This window comes from Alligator mississippiensis, chromosome 7, assembly GCF_030867095.1.
Source record: "Alligator mississippiensis isolate rAllMis1 chromosome 7, rAllMis1, whole genome shotgun sequence".
Lineage (NCBI taxonomy): Eukaryota > Metazoa > Chordata > Crocodylia > Alligatoridae > Alligator > Alligator mississippiensis.
In genome coordinates this window covers 8,869,424-8,884,781 of record NC_081830.1, presented here as the reverse complement: position 1 = coordinate 8,884,781, position 15,358 = coordinate 8,869,424, and the positions used below count along the sequence as shown (strand labels likewise).

At 51.7% G+C, this 15,358-nt stretch overlaps 2 protein-coding genes and 1 long non-coding RNA gene across 4 annotated transcripts in view; 1 reads left to right on the top strand and 2 right to left on the bottom strand.

Moving 5' to 3' along the window:
• NFATC4 (nuclear factor of activated T cells 4) overlaps positions 1-4,667 on the bottom strand; it is a 19,410-nt gene extending 14,743 nt beyond the window's left edge. The window contains exon 1 of the mRNA XM_059730482.1: positions 2,563-4,667. The gene's annotated coding sequence lies outside the window, so the exon portion shown is untranslated. The remainder of the gene's footprint in view (positions 1-2,562) is intronic.
• RIPK3 (receptor interacting serine/threonine kinase 3) lies at positions 199-13,036 on the top strand. 2 transcript variants are annotated; one of them, XM_019487721.2, is made up of 13 exons: positions 199-287; positions 593-796; positions 1,298-1,454; positions 1,618-1,954; positions 2,107-2,267; positions 2,497-2,546; positions 7,214-7,384; positions 7,711-8,004; positions 8,644-8,717; positions 9,745-9,814; positions 11,205-11,305; positions 11,596-11,611; positions 12,614-13,036. In XM_019487721.2, exons 3-13 carry the CDS (start codon positions 1,306-1,308, stop codon positions 12,715-12,717), a joined length of 1,527 nt encoding a protein of 508 aa, XP_019343266.1. In that variant the 5' UTR covers positions 199-287; positions 593-796; positions 1,298-1,305; the 3' UTR covers positions 12,718-13,036. The 2 variants fall into 2 exon arrangements, with proteins under 2 accessions (XP_019343266.1, XP_019343274.1); XM_019487729.2 differs by lacking the exons at positions 593-796; positions 1,298-1,454.
• Positions 9,809-15,358, bottom strand: LOC109283229 (uncharacterized). The gene is made up of 3 exons (XR_002090306.2): positions 15,197-15,358; positions 12,294-12,345; positions 9,809-9,985 (listed from the first exon to the last, which is right to left on the bottom strand). It is a non-coding gene; the product is annotated as an uncharacterized LOC109283229 (long non-coding RNA).

The window sequence follows — 15,358 nt, the reverse complement described above, 5'->3', positions numbered from 1 at the left end:
GTCCTTCTTGGTGTCTGCCTTGACCTGACCTGGAGGTGGCATCTACCAGCAGCAACACCACAACAAGCCCACATACTATGGAGCACCCTATACAAGCTCCCAGAAAACTGGTGACTTCCAGTGGTGGCTGCTGCATGGAGCCCTGGCCAAAAGCGCTGGCGACCTTGTCCCTTCTGTGATTCCCAGTCTGGGTACGTGTCTCCTTTCAGTTTGGGCATTTCACGCTGTGACTGAGGCACATCAACGAGGCACTGTGCATGGTGGAAGAGGGCCAGATACTCCTAAAGGTATAATCCCATGATGGGTGTTAGGCGGGCAGACGGGAGTTTCAAGCCTTGGAAGTCATGGGTGTGTGAGGGATGAGTGTGTTATACCCAGCCCTCCAGGGAGCTCTGTACTCCTGCATTTACACCGCTTGTTGTTAACCTTTTTACAATACAGACTGAAAAAGTCTGTCTGGCTGTCTGCCTCTCTCTCTTTCTCTCCTTATCTACGTACCCACCCACCCCATAAACCCCTTTCTCTCTTTACCAATTCCTTTCTCTCTCTCCCTTATTCTCTTTCTCCCTCCCCCTGCTCAATTCCCTTTCAGTTTTAGTCTCCACCTCCAGTGTCACAGTCACATGAGCCGAGATATTGGGTTTAGGCACCAGGAAGTCAGCCCTACAGTGCCCGGCACAGCACTGACCTGAAAAAAGTTACTTGGGGCAGAAGGGAATGAAGCAGGGAGAGGGGAATGGACCTGCAAGTCTGAGGTGAAACACATAAGCTCTGCTCCGAGGATAGGGCAGCAAAGGTAATGGATGGTACCGTGCTTTGGGAACTCAGGGCAGAAAGGACGGGGGGGGGGGGGGGGGTGCGGGTCAGGAATAAGGGCCACTAGCAAGCTGCTGTGCAAGATACTTCGGGGCAGGAGTGAGGGGCATTTGCAAGGCAGGGTGGGGGCTGTGGGTTGGGAGCAAGGGGCAGTGAGAGGTCTCAGAGGGCAGGAGCTGCACACTGGGAGCGAGGGGTTTTGGCAGAGGCAGGGGGCAAGGCGCTGCAGGGTACCACCTGGGCACCACCAAGATGAGGGGACAAGGGGCCAGTGAGAGTGAGGGGCATTAGTAGAAGCTCAGGGCTGGGGACGGGGAATGTGGATCAGCAGTGAGAAGCCCTGGCAGGGCTGCGGGGAGCCCAGAGCCCCGGGGGCCCAGGGGCTGCAGGTTGGGAGTGAGGGGCACTGGCAGGGCTGAGTGAGGGGAGACCCCAGGGCTAGGGGTCGGGACTGAGAGGCCCACCCTATCTGCTCCTCCAGGCGCTGCCATGGCTAATGGCAGCGAATTCCAGGAGAGGATCCCTTATGAGGACTTGAAGGAGGATATGAAGTTTATCGGCCACGGTGGCTTCGGCACTGTCTACTCGGCCACACATAAGCGGTGGCACATCCGAGTCGCCATCAAGGAGATGAGGCAGTAAGAGTGGGGGAGGGGGATCCCCATCTCTATTCTCTCCACACCCACCTGCTCCTTCCTCCTCCTCCTCCTCTCTCCCACTGGGAACCTCCTGTCCTGTCACACACCCCTGCTCCTCTTCTCCACCTCCCTATACCCTGTAGTCTCCTCCTTCCCCTTGCAGGGATTCCCCCTACAGCCATGAGGAGCTCCTGGCTGAAGCCCGGGCCATGGACAGAGCTCGTTTCCTGTATGTCCTCCGCCTCTTTGGTCTCTGTGAGCTGAAGACGCAGGCCAGCAGGGACCCCAATTCGCAGCTCGGGATTGTCATGGAGTACATGGAGAATGGCAGCCTGGCCAGACTACAGGAGAAGATCCAGCATGTGCCCTGGGCCCTGCGCTTCCAATTCCTCCACCAGGTAGCACTGGGCATGAACTACCTGCATGGCCTCAAACCACCCCTGCTCCACCTGGACCTCAAGCCCAGCAATGTCCTCCTTGATGAAAACCTCACTGTCCGGGTAAGGATGGCCTATCCATTCCCCACCCTGTTTCCCACTTGTCTCAGTCAGCCAGTGCCCTCAGCCTGAAGCCAGCACCCCTTGGAGGGAAAAGTCCCCCTACCTCATTGCCTACCCCTTGATCTCCCCTCTCTTCTGCTCTTCCCTTGCAGCTGGCAGATTTTGGTTTGTCCAAGTTCAAGCAAGGGACTACCAAATTGACAGCAGCGAGGTCAGAGGAAGGAAGTGACCATGGAGGGACCCTGGAGTACATGCCGCCCGAAGCTCTGGATGATATCAATTACAAGCCAACCCAAGCCACAGATATATACAGGTGAATGGAGGCCCAGCTCCTCTGCCTGTTGCTGAGCTGGATGGACCATGCTGATGCAGGGAAGGCCCAGGGTTGTGCTATGGGGTGCTGGGCCATAGGGAGTGGGTTTAGGGTCTCAGGGAAGGGGTTTAGAGGGGGCCTTGTCAAGGGGTGTTTTGCTGCAGGCAATAGAGCTGGGGACACTAGCAAGGGGCACCATCCTGACTCATATGCCTTTTGCTCTTTGCAGTTACGCCATCCTCACCTGGTCTGTTTTAACTGGGGAAGAACCATACCCAGGTGGGACATTACTTACCCCTTCCTTTCAATCAGCCTTGTTCGGGGAGGTGCAGATCTTAGTCAGTCCAGCAGCTGGCAGCAAGCTCATGCATCCAGGCCAAGGATGTCCAACTGAAATGAGTGGAAGGGCCAGATTCTGACTGCAGGGTTTCTTGCCCTGGCTGCTGGAGACTCAGCGTTGAGGCAGCACATAGGGCTTAATGCTGCTGCAGCCCTGCCTCTCCCCCCACCCTTTTGCATGACAGATAACAGTCAGAAACCAGAAATTTGGTGATGGATAAGAATAGAGGTAGCATTCATTCCCTAAGTAGTGGCCATGCTAGCACAGCAACTCTGGAAGCCATAGCAAGAAGCCCAGCAAGGCAAATCCAGAAGTGGGTCAGCTACCAAGAGAGAAGCCCCATGGGCCTGATAACCCATTTCTGCAGGCCAGAACAGACCTATCAACCTTATGTTTGACACCCCTGATTTAAGGCATAGAGGTTCATGCTGGGGCACAGTATAGTGGCAACCTGGGGTCTGAGATAAACACCAGAGCAGGGCACAAGGAGAGGGGAAGAGGGGAGACATGATGCTATAGGCCAACAGGGAAATTAGTTATTGGAGATGGATGGTTACGGAAAGAGATGGAGGGGGGTTAGCTTGATGGAAAAGTGGATACATACAGAGAGATGGTGGATGGGCAGATGGATCCATTGCTGGATGTGGGTTGAAAGACAGGATTGTTTGGTGGAAAAACGTGGATGGAGAAATGGGTGGATGAATAGGCAAAAAGACAGGTGGAAAATTGGAAAAAAAACTTTAGAGATGTATAGACAGGGGACAAAGTATAAAACTTGAAAGTGGAGGGATAGAAAGAGGGAGAGATGGACGGTTGATTGATAAGATAGATAAAAAGCTGGACAGTGGGCTAGTGGTTTCCACCTAAAAATCTTAAAGAGGATGTGGTCATTTAATCTGTTTTTTTGAAAATGTCTCAGATTTGATTAAATAGAATCTGATGTATTTCATCCCCATTCTAGACTATTTTGGTTGGAGCAAATATGTGTGTGTGTGTGTGTGTGTGTGTGTGTGTGTGTGTGGGCATCTTCTGATAAATACGTCTTACAGTGGATCACCCAGCTCTGCTAGATGGAAGATGCATAGAGATGCTTGACTGGTGGCTCAACAGGAGGTGCTGACCCAGATAACCTACTGTAGCACTCGGGGGTACTGTGCTTGGGGGAGCCAGACAGGGTTTTTTTCTAGGGGTCACTCTTCCATGGAGCCAGGCCTCCTTTTCTGGGTACTATGCCTGGCTCTGGAAGGAACATAGGATCCAGTGCAGGGTGGAGCAGTGGGAGGCTGAGGATCAGGACAGGGGTCTGATCCAGAACAGGATCAGGACAGGGCCTGGATCCAGGAAAGGGAATGAGCTCCAGTGGGTCACAGCAGGAAAGCTGGGGTCAGACACCTAGGTAAAGAAATGAACAAACAGCTCTGCTTCAGATTCTTGACATAAAAGGTAGAAAGTCACATCACTACTCCATGCCTTGGTTTTACCGGCGGTGAAGCAGCATGTTTCCTGTCACATCTGAAGTAGGCATGAGGCCACTGAGCCCCGTTTGATTCTCTGATCCTTCCACGAGGGCAGCGGGTATGTGGGAGTGGGGGGATCCAATGTTTTTGGTTTCAATAGGGCACCCTCTGCACATCTGTGGGAAAACCCTCTTAGGAACATGGCTAGTATTGCAAGGAGGTCCAGAAGAGCTAGGTGTTTTAGGGCGTTAGCCAGCAGTATTCGAACTGGGTCCCACAGGGGGGAAGGGGGCGGGGGGGATCCCTATATAAATAATTACCTTAAGGCTGCATGCTGCCAATTAAAATGCAAACATTCACCTGTTAAAGGATGTTAACCCATCATAAGTATGCTCTTAACATTCATAGATTCATAGATGTTAGGGTCGGAAGGGACCTCAATAGATCATCGAGTCCGACCCCCTGCATAAGCAGGAAAGAGTGCTGGGTCTAGATGACCCCAGCTAGATACTCATCTAACCTCCTCTTGAACACCCCCAGGGTAGGGGAGAGCACCACCTCCCTTGGGAGCCCGTTCCAGACCTTGGCCACTCGAACTGTGAAGAAGTTCTTCCTAATGTCCAGTCTAAATCTGCTCTCTGCTAGCTTGTGGCCATTGTTTCTTGTAACCCCCAGGGGCGCCTTGGTGAATAAATCCTCACCAATTCCCTTCTGGGCCCCCGTGATGAACTTATAGGCAGCCACAAGGTCGCCTCTCAACCTTCTCTTGCGGAGGCTGAAAAGGTCCAGTTTCTCTAGTCTCTCCTCGTAGGGCTTGGTCTGCAGGCCCTTGACCATACGAGTTGCCCTTCGCTGTACCCTCTCCAGGTTATCCGCATCCTTCTTGAAGTGTGGCGCCCAGAATTGCGCGCAGTACTCCAACTGCGGTCTGACCAGCGCCCTATAGAGGGGAAGTATCACCTCCCTGGACCTATTCGTCATGCATCTGCTGATGCACGATAAAGTGCCATTGGCTTTTCTGATGGCTTCGTCACACTGCCGGCTCATGTTCAACTTGGAGTCCACTAGGACTCCAAGATCCCTTTCCACCTCCGTGCCACCCAGCAGGTCATTCCCTAGGCTGTAGGTGTGCTGGACATTTTTCCTCCCTAGGTGCAGCACTTTGCATTTCTCCTTGTTGAACTGCATCCTGTTGTTTTCTGCCCACTTGTCCAGCCTATCCAGGTCTGCCTGCAGCTGTTCCCTGCCCTCCAGCGTGTCCACTTCTCCCCATAGCTTTGTGTCATCTGCAAACTTGGACAGAGTACATTTCACTCCCACCTCCAAGTCGCTGATGAAGACATTAAAGAGTATCGGTCCAAGGACCGAACCCTGCGGGACCCCACTGCCCACACCCTTCCAGGTCGAGACCGACCCATCTACCACGACTCTTTGGGTGCGACCCTCTAGCCAATTCGCCACCCACCGAACTGTGCAGTCATCCACATCACAGCCTCTTAATTTGTTCACCAGTATGGGGTGGGATACTGTATCGAAGGCCTTCCTGAAGTCCAGGTATACGACATCCACCCCTCCTCCTGTGTCCAGGCGTTTCGTAACCTGGTCATAGAAAGAGACTAGGTTGGTCAGGCACGATCTGCCCGCCACAAACCCATGCTGGTTTCCCCTCAGCATAATTTGCCCTGCCGGGCTCTCACAAATGTGAGCCTTGATAATTTTTTCAAATACTTTACCAAGGATGGAGGTGAGACTGACCGGCCTATAGTTGCCCGGGTCCTCCTTCCTCCCCTTTTTGAAAATGGGGACCACGTTAGCCCTTTTCCAGTCCTCCGGGACTTGGCCCGTGCACCACGAGCGTTCGAATATTCCCGCCAGTGGCTCTGCAATGACGTTGGCCAGTGCCTTCAGCACCCTCGGATGGAGCCCATCTGGGCCTGCCGACTTAAAGGCATTCTCAAGATAAGTCACTGAAAGCGGGGTTGATCTGGGAAACATTTTAGTCGTGCTGTTCCAGGGTATTGTTTGAATGGTCAAGGGTGGTAAAATGTTTTACTTTCACTCTTTCAGCACCCCAGGATGCCCAGTTCTCAGCTGCTCCCCCTGTCCCCACCCTCCAAAACTCTAGTAGCCTTCCCCGCCCCCCGCTTCCCTCTGAGAGCAACTGCTCTGAGAAGCTTAATTGCAGAGAGACCATGGAGCTGGGTAAGCCTCCTTCCCTTGGCCACGTGGCCTCACTGCCAGGAGACTGAGTTTCGATGAGACCTGAAAGGCAGTGGGAAACATGCTTCCCTGTGGCTCTCCGGCAGGGCCGGATTAATGAGTAAGCAAACTAGGAACATGCCTAGGGCCCTGAGCTGCAAGGGGTCCTCCCTGGTCCGCCCCTCTGCGGTGGTGGTGCAAAGGGACCTATCTGCCTCCCTTCCCCTCCCCTCCACTAGCCTCACTGCTGCCATGCCTCGGAGCCCCGCTCTCCATGGGCAGCAGTGCCAGGGTGGGGAGGAGGTGGGGGTCTCGAACAGCCCAGGGCCCATGAGTTTGTTTGCCTAGGGCCTACTAAAGGGTTAATCCAGCCCTGCTCTCTGGTCTAGCCAAGCTGTAGGTCTGCACTAAGAGTGGGGTCACCACCAAATCATCTTCAGCCAGACCCCAGAATCTGAGAAAAAGCAGCTTTCCCAGGTTTCTCTGGTCTGCACAAGCCATGGCAACTCCGCACTGAGTGGGGCCACCAAGGCTTAAGCCCCAGTGGCCCGATCATCTCACGAGGTCCCTTCCAGGGTCAGTTTCAGCCGGCCCAGAAAGACTGGGGAGGCTACTTCAGAGCTACAAGCCTCCCTCCCATCCTATCGCCTGCCTACCGTCTCCACACCTCCGCTCGTCAGACTCTGTAGCGGCAACCCACAGTCGTGCAGGTCTGAAACGATATGGGGATTGCACTTGTGCCATCTCTAAAACTTCCCTAACTATGCCATCAGAATAGTTCACAGATTTCGGGCACTACGCAGGTCACCTGTGACCACTGGAGGACAGTTGTTTCTTCACTGCAGTAAAGTCTTTAACTGAAGGGAAGCATCAGAGCACGGGTGCAATGTCACTTACCCACCGTGTGGGGATATTCCCAATACACATCTGTTCTCTTCCCCTGTCCCCAGATGTCCATCCTAAGTGGAAGAGCTTCCTTTTCCGGCTACACATTCCTAAAGGAGAAAGGCCTGACGTGACCAAGCTGGACACCATCACTGATGTGGCAGGCCTGGAGGACATGAAGCAGTTAATGAAGTCATGCTGGCACCAGGAATGCTCTCAGAGACCCACCTTTCAAGGTTAGCCCCCTAGCAGATGGGGTGGCCCGGATACCCTAAGGAAGTACTAGCGGGCACTGTGCTGCAGGGATTAGGAACCAGAAGGGGATGCTCGCTGGGGGAAGCCATACTAAAGGAGCTATGCTGCCATACTAGGGGATTTATGGGGCGCTATGCTATATAGAGCAGGATGGAGACTCAGTAGGGAGGCCTTTCTCTTGCAGTCAGTGGCTATGGCATCCACTGAGAGCTGCAGGGGCCAGGATAGGGGCTCCCTTGGTGGGGCGGTGGGAGTTCACTTGCACCGGCATGGCACTAAGGGCATCTGACCTCTCCTTCTCATCCAGACTGCAGTGACAAAACAAAGAAAATCTTCTCCTACCACAATGCCCACACTACACAAGCTGTCCGCATGGTCCAGGACATGCTGAAAAAGTCAGGGTCCCCCACCCTGAACCCTGGATGTCCTGCTCCAGCTGCCAGCTATTCTGGGAAGGATTACCAAACTTCTGAACATGTCGGTGCTGCTTCTGCTCCTGAAAGCTCAGGCCTCCATGACTCTCTGCTGCCTGCAGCCTCCCTTGGGATCTCCGAGAAATTCCAGAGTCTTCACTTGGAGGAACCACCATCCAGAGAAAATGGTGAGTATTTACTTTCAGCCCCCACCCCACCTTGGCCATGAAAACTGCAAATCCCACCTCCACCATGTCTGCAAAAGGACTCCCATGTCTGACATGAGTGCAGCGAGTGTCCCACCTTGGAGGTGGGTGGGACAGGAAGTCCTGCATCAAAAGTGGTGCAGGGGGAATTCCCAGCTCCAGCATGGCTGGACAGGAAGTGCCCTCTCTGCTGTGGCCAGGGTAGAAGTCTACATACTGTAGTGGCATTATGGGAAGTGATGACTTCTGAGTGGCAGGAGAGGAAGCCTGCCTCCAAGTGACCAGGCAAGGCATGGCAGTGGAGGAAATGACCTGCCTGACCATGTAGCAACACAGGAAGTCCCACCTCTGGAGGGCTGGCATAGTAAATCCCACCCAAAGTAGGTGGCAAGAGAGGAAGTCCTACCTTTCCTATACCCACACAGGAACAACTCCTATTTTCCTGTACCCACACAGTCAGAGAGATGGGACTTCTTCAGCTGGATGTTGGGGTTGAATTACCCACCTGTGGGGCTACAAACCCTTCAGTGATGGTTTTGGGGGAATGTGTGGGGGAGGACAGGGCATCCCCAATATGGTGGGAGTGACTCATAGGGGATGGGGGACTTTGTGTCCCTACAGAGGCAACACCGCCAGGCTTTGAGGAAGAAAGAATGCTAAAGAGAGGACAGAGAGGGTGTGCTACCCTATCGCAGGTAAGTACCAGCCTTCTTCTTTGGGTAGGATACAGATTATTATGCTAAGCAGGGTTGGTCTGGGTCAGGACCTAGATGGGTCAGGAGACCTTTTGGGAGGAGAGCAGAGATGGTGCTGACCCATATGGCCCAGAGAGACATTAGAGGGTTCAGTGGGCAAGGCAGGGGAGCCAAAAGTGGGTGGTATCCCTTCACTGGTGGTGCCGATTCCTGTACCAGCAACCCCTGCTTAGCGCTCTTAACTGGTCCCCAAAAAAACCAAACGTTAAGCAGAACAGTGTTAAATGAACCCCATTTTCCCATAGGAATTAATGTAAATAAATATAATTCATTACCAGGGCATTCAGCAGCAGCAATGTGAGCACCTGATAAAGCAGGGCCAGCTCATGGCGGCGGTGCGGTTGGTCCCCTCCATGCCGGGCAATGGGGGCAGGGGGCGGTCACAGCCACAGTCATGGTCACTCCGGGTGCTGGCTGGCTAAATTGCACAATAAGGCTACGTACCACTGATGCGCTGTGGTGCTAGCATACACTCCCTGCTCAATGCCTATGAGCGTTATAACAAAACGCGCTGAGTGTTAAGTGGAATCAAGTATGAATGTAAAACAAGTGTTATAGTGAAATAGCGCTAAGCAAAACAGCGTTAAGTGGGGTTTGCCTGTAATCTCATGTTGTAAAGGGAGGATGTCCAGTACAGAGGAGTGTTTGCAGTTCACTAAGAGTCACTATGCCCTCCCAGCCAGAACCAGGAAAGCCATCCCTATGTTGTTTGGGGGCTGTGCCCCAGCCCAGGGGCTGCTGTATCAACATGCTTGAGTGTGCCTCACCCCAGGCCAGGCTGTATTTCAGTACTGGGCAACAAGCCCCCAATATAGCCAACTCCACAGGTGGCTGCATTATAGCACTGGGTAGTGGAACTCTATATAAACAGCCCTGACACTCCCCACCCCAAAAATACCTGCAGCAGGAGAGAAGTCCCTAAAATTATATCCTATGAGGCTTTGTTTTTTTATTTCTCTCTTTCAAGCAAACTGGAGGACTAAATAATGGAGGTTTGGGCAGCCAGAGGAAAACTCACACTCAGATGAAGCCTCCAGGTACTGTCTTTCCAAACCCTGGCTGGGCCCAAAGGTGGAGGAGTCAGGAGGCTACTTAGGATACACCACTTTTGCAGTACTCACCTTTGATCACAAGGGGGCAGCAGGTCTCTTGCCAGTAGTACAGATGGCAAGTCAGAGCCCAGCAGAAAGAGACTCCCTTTTAAGAGCCTGTGAAACGGGAGAAATCGGTGACATTTGCAATCTGGCTGCAAAAAAACTTCATAAAAGAAAAAGGAATCAGAACTCTGGGTAGAGGTGATGTCTTTTACTAGACCAACTAGATATTTGCAAAAAAAATTCTTTATTTGCAGACAAGGTTCCTTGGGTGAATTTGATATCTTTTATTAGACCAACCCAAATGGTTGGAGAATAGTTATTAAGCAAGTTTTCGGGTTCAAAAACCCTTCGTCTTTATTTGCAAGCTTTCAGGACACTCACCCATCTTCAGACGTAGGATTCACAGATGTTTAGGTCTGGAAGGGACCTCATGAGATCATCAGGTCCAGCCCCCCTGCTCTGGGCAGGAAAGACAGGTGGAGTCAAATAACCCCAGCAAGGTGTGTGCCCAGTCTCCGTTTGAAGAACACCCAGGCTAGGTGCCTGCACCGCCCTACCGGGAGTCTGGTCACACAAACCATGAAGATGTTTTTCCTTATATTCAGCCTGAGCCCAGAGGAGAATGCAAAGATTGTAAAATTTATCCTAGGTGGAAATGAAAATGAATTTAATTTGAATTTTCCTTTCCACCTAGGAGAAAATTTACAATCTTTGCATTGTTCTATGCCTGAAGAAGGTGTGTGCGCCCAAAAGCAGACATTTTTTTTTCCAAATATCTAGTTGGTCTAATAAAAGATACCACCTCTACCCAGAGCTCTGATTCCTTTTGCCTGTAGACCAATAGGGCTACAACCTGTATCCTTATAAAGGGAAGACATCCATGAAGCTCAGAGGCTGGCAGAGAAACTTTACTGCCCCCTTAAAGGTGATGTGTCCATGAGGGATGGAGTCTGCTGTTTGGCAGGGAGAAATTCCCCTTTAAAAGTAAATTCCCCTTTAAGAATAAATGCAGGCCAGAGTTTGGCTGTGAGAAACTCTGCTGTTAAAGGGGAAATCTACATGAAGACTAGAGGTTGGTAGTGAAGACCTTTACTCTTAAAGGAGAACCACCTGGGGAGGTGGGAGGGTGATCGGGGAGCAAGTGGGGACAGAACCTGGCAATGATAAACTGCTCTTAAAAGGAAAATACCCATAAGAAACAGAGTCTGATGGTGAGAAAGTCTTCCTAAAGGGGAGGTGTCCATGAGGGACAGGGTCTGGCAGTAAAAAATTCCAGCCTTAAAGAGAAAGTGCTCTGGAAAGTTTAACTCAAAATGTTCTTCCTCCCCAGATTATCCAGAAAGGCCTCTCTCCAACCCCAACCTGCCACAAACACAACTCCCCACGCAGTGGCCATGTTACCCAGGGGTTATGTACTCTAACAGTCACCAGGTATGTGTGTATCCTGGGCCAGGAGGAGGGAGGAGTACATAAGAAAGGAAAGGGAAAAGGAGGTAATGTAGGGGGCAGCTATAGGGCTGGTGGAGTTGGAGTCCAGGGAGAAACAGATGCCTATGGGCTGGGTCTGTAGGTGAGGTAGAAGAGGAGTGATGGAAAGCGGGGCGAGGGTCTAGGGCTTGGGGGATGGACACAGAGATATGGAGAGGGGCTTCCCTCCAAGCTGATTGTGCCATGTTCTCTCTTCCTTTCTCCCATTCCTGCCACTCTTTGGTCTGTTGCAGCTGCCAGTTTACTCAGGTAAGCAAGGGGTGGGCACCACTGCCCCACTCACCTGGGGACTTGAGGACACTAAAAACAGCTGGCAAGATGGGGGAAGGGGCTCCTTGTGAGGGGTGGAGGGATTTAAGGATCCAGCATGTCGGTCCCAAGGAAGGTTCTGTTTCCCCCAAGAAAGATGGGCCCAAAAGCAGCATTGCCTTCTTTCCATTCTTCTTCCAGTCCCCACGCACCCCAAGTATTCCCTACCTACAGAGCCCCACGTAACCCCCTTCATGCATCCATCCACCCCTGTATACATGGCCTGTCTGTTTATTCGAGGAATGGGCAATTATTGGGCCCATGGGCCACGTAGGAAGTTTTGATGAGGTGTTGCAGACTGAGTCAGCATCCCCACCTCTCCTCCCCAGCAACAGTGTCAGTAATTGGGCTGGGTGAGAAAAGCTGGACAAAATTCCCTGGTGGGCCAGATGCAGCCCGTGGGCCACATTTTGCCCACTTCTGGTTTATTCCCATCCAAACTTCCTTTACTTTTAGCTTCCCCACCATCCATCCATCCATCTCCATAAACCAGGGTGGTGAGAGATCCTTTCAATAGCATCACAGATTATTAGTACCATTAGATGTGCAAATACTTACATATGGTTCACAAGATGAACCCTGAAATTTTAAAATAGGAATCAATGTAACAAAATATTCTTACCTATTGTAGTCTTTCTGAGCTCTTACAAACAAAAGAATAGCTCTATTATTTTCTGTAATCAAGAAATGAGTGAAAAATAAGAGTTGGCATTTTCTGAGGAGTACCTTGAGTCTAAAAACGTTGAGAACCACTGCCATGTACATTGTCTGTCTGTCTTTACCCATCAGGATTCATCTTTCCCAATGGGGAAAGACGTCCACACTTGCATCCACCCTATATCCTCCCCATATGCTTCTCTTTCCATAGACCCCTTTCTTCTGTCTTTCCTTTGGTCTCTGCCTCAGTCTCCCTTCACTTCTTTGTTTCCATCTCTCTTACAGGAAAACCCATTTTCATCTCTGGCACCAACACAGGCATCCAAATTGGAAACAACAACTATATGAAAGTAACGAAAAAGCTACAGAAAAATCCCAAGAAGAAGTGATGGAGGCTACAGCAATCTTCCCTTGGGTGGGTCAGCCTGTTGATCTCCCAAAGCCCCCTTCATTAGTTTCCATACTTCTCATCCTGGCGTACCTAACAGCCAGCCCCCTTGAGCCCCCAAAGGCCCTATTTTTGGTACAAAGAGCTCTCCCTTGGGAGAGTACCCTACTCCCAGCTAGCCCCCTGACCTGCCCCTCTACTGCTTCAAGTGGTAAAAAAGCCAGCATTGGGGGATGGTGCTTTTGTGCTAAATGGAGTGATTTTGTAATACCAACATGGAATCAGCAATGTGAATACACGAGACAAGCTTTGTAATGAGAGATTTGGTATTTCATAAGGGGAATACACAACTTTCATAATAGGTGAGGAAGCAAGGAAGCTGGATTAACAGCATAGAGAAAGATGAATGGATGGATGGATGAAAGAATGAAGAGATAAAAATGGAAGGATTGGAAATGAGAAGGAATGGATGAATGAATTAACAGATAAAGATGGATGGATGGAAGGATGGCCGGATGAAGAAATGAATGAACAGGTAGAGTTGGATGGAAAGGTGAACAAAGAAAGAAAAAGAAAGGCAATGAGATGACCAGCCACTGGACACTCTGCGGGTTACAGTTCTCTGGGGAAGTGCAAAGGAGAAGACACTGAGCACACACACATGCTAACCCTCACAAAATGCCTCCTACGCTGGACAGTGTAGCACCCATAGCATGTCTAACCCTCAGTCTCCCTGGCTAGGGAGGGAAGTGTCCTGCCAGATGGGAGGAACCGTAGTAGTCTGCATAATTGGGGTGGCCGACTAAGCATGGGGGTGTCTGTGTAGAGGGGAAGGCTGTGCTGGAGGCATCTGGCTTTGCCTGGCTTCGATTCAAGAAGGCGGTGTTACCCTGGCTGGGTGGAACCCCTGGCGCATCCGCTCCAACTAGATTCCACCACTGGGGGCCACCTCCCTGCTCAGAGCCAAGGGAAGGGGGGTAAGGCTTGGGGGGAACTGGGTTAGTGGGAGCCCAGAGAAGGGCTCAGCCCCAAGGGGACAGACAAGGTCAGTACCTTGTTTGTCTTCAGACTGGGGAGAGGAGAGGAGCAAGAAAACACAAGGGAGGTGGAAGAACCCTAGAGAAGGGAGGGGAGGGGAGGAGAAGGGGCAGGCAGGCAGAGAGAGAGGGGATGTGTATGAGGATTGTGTATGAAGATGGAGGGATGGATGGATCCAAAAACAAAAAAAGACGGCACAAGATAGGAGGAAGGAAATCAAACATGAAGGAGAAAACCAGGAAAGGCAGCCAGATACAGAATGAAATAAAAATGTGGATCAATACAGAGATAAAACATGAAAGCAGAATGGGAGAAAGGGTGAAGGGATGAAAAGAGGAAGATAGATAATGGGGGAAAGAGATAGGTGGGTATGTAGGTAGGTAGAAGGTAGGTAGATAGATAGACAGAAAACATTGCTTTTTCCAAAACCATGGGGTACACAATTCAATCCAAAGATATCCTTTCTCTCTCAATCCTTCCTCTGTTGCATTCTTTCTTTTATTTATATCACTCCCTCCCCCCCCCCACCTATAATTTCCACATCTCTGGAGGAAAAGAAAGAGAGATAAGGGAGTTTTAGATGGGAAGGAAAGACATCAAGAAGGGACAGACTGTGAGTGAGCAGAGCAAGTATCTGCTTGTCCCAGCTGGCAGAAAATGGGTCTAGGGCTGGGGCTGGGGCCTCTGGCTAGACCCCGGGAGTGGAGTGTGTGGAGAGTGTTGGGCTGCTCCTTGGCACACGCCCCAGACAGGAAGGCACGTGTGGTCTTCATGCCTTGGCTGGGCCCCGGGTCAGGGAGCAGCCGGAGCAGGTCAAGAGGAAGGAAGGAACCATGGAGCCGCTGCTTCGCGCCAGCCCCAGCCTCCACCGTCCTCCCTGCAGGTCGCTGGGGCTTATCTGCCAGCCAAGCCCTTCCTGTGACGTGTGGGAAGCTGGCACCGGGACACACAGCCAGCCCATGCCCCTCAATCCTCACCCAAAGCCCACTCAGCACTGGACTCTCCCCAGCCTGGCCAGTGCCTTTCACTCCTGACCCCCAGCCCTGCTGGTGCCCCTTATCCCTGACCCATACTCCCTGACCCCACAGCCTTAGGCTTTCCTCAGCCATGCTCCTCACTCCCTGCCTTGTGCCTTTTTACAAGCTGCCAGCCTGAGCTGGCAGTGCGTTAGTAGCTGGGAAGTAATTGCTCAGGATTCCCAGTAGACAAGGAAAGCAGTAATTAGAGGATGGCACCAAGAGAAGAGCAGTGGTGGCAGCCTTCCAGCCCTGCCCATTTCTAACCAGACTCCACTCTTCTCCCAGACCTGGGATAAAAATTCAGGCATCCTAACCCCATCCCCCCCTCTCCCTCTTTTTCCTCCTAGCCTCTCAGAGCCAGGAATATTACCCACGCATCCTGGCTCATACACCTGCAATACCCCCAAGATCACGCTGTCCTACCAGAATTGGGATGAAACCCAGGCGTCCTGGCTCCTAGCCACCCATGTAATATGAATGTCCTGATGAGTCCTTATTCTTAACTGAAGTTGTGTGTGCATAAAGGGGGTTGCTGAGGGAGGAAATGGGGCAGGACTGGTGGAGAGGGTGTAGTGTAGGGAGAAA

What these genes read in the sequence shown, in the direction of transcription:
- RIPK3 (XM_019487721.2), top strand. Translation starts at nt 1,306, where the DNA reads ATGGCTAATGGCAGCGAATTCCAGGAGAGGATCCCTTATGAGGACTTG. An exon ending in ATGAAAACCTCACTGTCCGG is followed by an intron (nt 1,955 to 2,106) that starts GTAAGGATGGCC and finishes CTTCCCTTGCAG; the next exon opens with CTGGCAGATTTTGGTTTGTC. An exon ending in TGGGGAAGAACCATACCCAG is followed by an intron (nt 2,547 to 7,213) that starts GTGGGACATTAC and finishes CCCTGTCCCCAG; the next exon opens with ATGTCCATCCTAAGTGGAAG.